The sequence below is a fragment of the Monopterus albus genome, unplaced genomic scaffold, assembly GCF_001952655.1.
Source record: "Monopterus albus unplaced genomic scaffold, M_albus_1.0 scaffold150.1, whole genome shotgun sequence".
NCBI classification, from domain to species: Eukaryota; Metazoa; Chordata; class Actinopteri; order Synbranchiformes; family Synbranchidae; genus Monopterus; species Monopterus albus.
The window spans coordinates 1,494,428-1,498,869 of record NW_018128030.1 but is presented as its reverse complement, the minus strand read 5'-3'; the positions used below and the strand labels follow the sequence as shown (position 1 = coordinate 1,498,869).

General features: G+C 40.6%; 1 protein-coding gene across 2 annotated transcripts in view; it reads right to left on the bottom strand.

The window, feature by feature from the left end:
* Positions 1-4,193, bottom strand: part of cog6 (component of oligomeric golgi complex 6) — a 20,962-nt gene extending 16,769 nt beyond the window's left edge. Inside the window, exons 1-4 of one of the 2 annotated variants that reach the window (XM_020614794.1) lie at positions 4,068-4,193; positions 3,370-3,513; positions 2,706-2,777; positions 2,477-2,535 (exon numbers count right to left, since the gene is read on the bottom strand). In XM_020614794.1, coding sequence (XP_020470450.1) covers positions 2,477-2,535; positions 2,706-2,777; positions 3,370-3,513; positions 4,068-4,178 — 386 coding nt within the window. In that variant the 5' untranslated portion in view covers positions 4,179-4,193. Of the gene's footprint in view, positions 1-2,476; positions 2,536-2,705; positions 2,778-3,369; positions 3,514-3,909 lie in introns of both variants that reach the window. The other variant, XM_020614793.1, reaches the window with a different exon arrangement.
* Positions 4,194-4,442: the final 249 nt, after the last annotated feature.

Below are 4,442 nucleotides of genomic sequence, written 5' to 3'. Positions count from 1 at the left end.
GCAGGAATTACTGCGTAAAATCTTAGTGGTTGTTACTAAATGAATCTACATTATGCTTTGGCGTGAAGCCAAGTAGGCCTACTGTAGCAGTTCATTGGGGAACTGAACCAACAGCCCAACCCCTTCAGCTCCAGCTGCTCGTAAGGTCACAAAGTGCACAGAAACATCCGTCTACGAGATGTCCCAGCCTGCTCAGCATGATAACATGCCACACCAATGAAAAGATCACAGTGTAGTACACGTGGGTAGTATTAGGGAACAACACACAACACCTATTTAGTACCCTTGGTGATAGCATCTTTTAACAGGACCAGCCCACAACAAAAGGGCAGTATGTCTGAAAGCTGGCAGACAAACACAGGTCAACTACTCTCATTGGCTCGCCTCTTCCACCTTTGCTTCTACACATTGTAAGCCATCCACTGTTCCTCTCCGTTTCATTAAAGCTGACAAATGATACTGGCACTGGCAGATAAGACAGCAAGCAGTTCAAGACAGGTTTGCTCAGCCGGGTAAATACACATCAGGACCATCTGCAGAGCTTTGAAAATGAATGTGCCATTGCAGTAAAGCTGTCCTCGAGGCGCAAAATGTGTTAAGCTACAAATCTTAGTGTGGCTACAATAAGTGTCAACAGGAGAGAAGTTAAAAAAAAAAAGACAGTGGTTTGCAATTGCAGAGGATCGTGTGACCTGACATAAATCTGACTGAGAAGACTGAAGTGGTGAGGAGCAGTGGGCTGACAGCTTGAGTGCACACTTCCCTGGCAGCTCTTCTAGCTAAAGACAAGGTCAAAGCCCAGCATGCGACACTATTCCATCTGGCTGTAGGGTCATTGTGGTTCTGCAAATGAAAATGTCACACAGATGGACAGCAGGTCCCCATAGGACCACTATGTAAAGGAAAAGGCGACCTCTGGCTACTTACTTTTAACAAGACCTCGAGCACAAAGCGAAACAAAATGTATTTATTCATCGCCTGCCTGTGTTCACTAGCGGCTTTACCCCCACTGGTGTCTTTCACTGCTCTCAGATTCAGAGCTCATATCCTTCCTCTTCAATTTTGCTGCGTCCCCTCCTGTCACCTTTCCAGCACGGAATTGCTATGGAACATCACATCTGTCAGCAGGGTCTTTTGCCAGAAATCTACATTATCTTTTCCCGTGTCCCTGCATCCATGTCATCTGACAAGGTCACTGATCACTGAGGTCACAGCCACCACAAATTCTAATGAATCCCACCTCATCCCCAAGCTATCAGCGAACAGCAGCGGGTGTGTTTTCACATTCCTGTCAACACTATATCGGCCAAATTCATTGCTTAATTTCACTGGCAGATTTTAGACCAAAAATAAAATCCTTCAATCATTATTTCAAGAGCTGTGACTACACTGATTCCACTCATTATTCCATGTCATTGTAAACTATATATACTTGATCTGCACATCTGATGGCTCTTAATATGTGTCATCAGCAGCTCTCAATGCACAAACTCAAATACAGAATAGACTGATTGACTCTTCTCCACTTGCATTACTCTGGCTTCAATAAGATCAGGGAGCAGTGCAGAGTAAACAGGAACTACTTCAATGTGCTTTCCCAGGCCAAACATCACCGGACATCACAAATAAAGCTCCACTAATGATGATTGTTGGCCTCCGTATGCAAAAAGACAACAGCCAGAAAAATATTCAGCTTCATGAATGATTCATACCTCCTCATCCAAAACAAAGATATGCTTGCCAGCTCCTCCTGCCTTGTACTAACCCCCTCTAACATCATTTCACACATGCAGTGTTCAACTTTTTAGTGTGTCTCTTGGTTGTATTAATCATCCCATATTCTCTCTTAAAGTCAAAAGGTGCATTTGTCTTTCCTTGTCAGTTTTTTCATGTCAACATAAAACATAAATGGCTAAATATCTTAAAAACTACAGCCATAATAGTCATACTGAATACAGCACATTTCAATTTGGAAGCAGGAAGGTTATTTTTAATTGTAGGCCAGTGTTTAATTGAAGTGTTTTGTTCTAATTTAATGAGGAATGACATCCCTTAAGAGACAACTCCTTGAAGAAAGTGCTTTCACATTCAGCTAGGTCTCACTTCACAAAGAACGTGTGTGCAATAAAAGCTTATCAGTTAGAGAAAAGACCATGTTGTTCCTGCTTCGTGCTTTAATTGAAGAACTTTTTGTTTGAAAACAGGATAATATCTCTATGGAAATAAGACACTAGAGAGAGTAGAATTGTGGTTTCCAAATTGACTTGCAGCTTCACAACAGATAACAGGAGAAATAGCAGTGTGAGGTTTCTTCGAAATGTCTGGAGATACTTTAGAATAAGTAGTTTGCAGTTTTATTCTTAAGGACATTACCTCACTGATGTCTCATGTCTATATTATTTCAAATATGCATGTATCAAGTTACAAGATTAACATCCACACACATGCAGCTTTTACCGATTTAGAATGAACTCACTTTTCTCCCTGCAGCTTGTTGGTTTTTACTGTGAGGTCTTGTGTTTTCTCCTTTGCAGCCTGTTGAAGAAAACAGGACGGATTTACAAAATGGTTTGCAAACATGAGGTTCTAAAAAGAAGTTGAATAAATCACACGTTAAATTCATATTAAGTGAATTAATTTAGCTTTTGTCAATCTCTATACATACAGGGGGAATTTAAAAGGACATGCAGAGATGATTACCATACTTTCAATCTGTTGGTCATTTCTTCACAACATGACCGCATGGCCTGGACATCCTCATTAACACTTTCTAGCTCCTGTGGAAAAGTGAAATCAGAGCAGCACTGAAGCAGATCTAGAGATGTATCTCTGTATTTTAAAGTTTGTTGTATGCTAATGCTGTAAATACATGTAGGGAAGCAGTCTGCTTGAACAGGAATTTTTACAAGAGGTTGGGAGTAAATGGGAACTGGGGATTTTCCTGACAGTTTTTGTACTTATAAGACTGACACTCAATACAACCCATTATGAAGAATGTGCAATAAATGCTTTTTAAGCCTTTTAAAGACTCTCCTGTAACACAGGTTTACCACAACAGTTCTGCACTCCGGTCTTTGGTTCTGATGTTCCAGAAACCCTATACATTCTAATCAATATCAATCAGTATTGTTATGAACTGCAACTCTCGTCCAACATTTAATATGCCATCGTATACAAAAGATCTGCGGAACCAGTAAACTATCGAAGCTGTAACTTTTCATGTTACCAGTCCATGTTGTTTTGTACAATACAGTTAGGAATTTAAAGGTGCACATGCTACGTTTGCCGTAATAAACAATACTGAGGCAGACAACGTGGGCTTTTAGGTTAGTAAACTGCATTTTTTTTTTATAAAGCCATATAACTTACCTCTTTTACTTCTTTAAATATTCGTGCAAAGTCCTCATTGATTGCCAAGGTTCGTCTTTCTATATCACCGCGAAGATTCCTCCTGGTGCGCAAACTGTTCTCAGTGAAGAACACAGACAGCGCCTTCAAAGCCTCAAGCATCTCCTGAAAGCACATAAAGCACATTATGACGTCTGCCGGGGTGCTATGACAAATGCCCAGACTGCGTGGAATATGACATTCAGGAGCATTTTTGAGAAAACCTGCATTTTTCTTTTCATCCGCCTGGACTAAAACACCCTGGTGGTGCTTTTAGGAGGAGAGCTACTACTGATGTTCAGAGTCTGAACGACTGTGAAAACATGCTGTTATCCAAAATAAACCTTTTGGCGTTGTTACTGTGTTTTAGCACTGTCACCGAGGAGCAACCAAAGACTGCATATTGGAAAGTTACAATATCACCTTAGAGCAGAAATGTGCTCAGCTAAAACGCAGCTAGCTTACAGATTTAGCAACAGCTAGCTAGCAAGAAGACAGGTTAACGTAGACCCTTCAACTCACCTTATCGTTGTCAAGCCTCGTCTCCAGTATTTTATTAAGCTTCCTTGACAGCGGATTATTAGACTGGGAATGTGCATTTTGATTCTGTATTGCAGCGGCGCTATCACTTGAAATTTCTACTTTGTTAGCTGCCATTGTTTAAAAAAAATAAAAAATACCTCCACGTCAACTTTCGGAAAGATGTTTTGGTCCGTCTGAAATCGACATCCGGCCAACACGTAGATCCCCAGAGGAGAACGATACAACGTTCCACTAGGCGGATATTTCATTCCGCTCAATTATTTTATTTTGCCGAAGGGGAATAGGACAGCAAGGAATAATAGTCACGATATGACATAAATAGAATGTTCTCACACTCTTTAGTCTAAATACCCCTTCAAACATCTGGAAAGCCATTAAGCCACATTATTATGTTCCAATGTCTTAGGCTATTATAGCATATTGCTCTTCTAAATAGTGATGGCCTTTACAACGGAGGGGTGGACTGAAGTGAATCATTTAAACCCAGTCTTTTGCTTTGGCATAAATGGCAG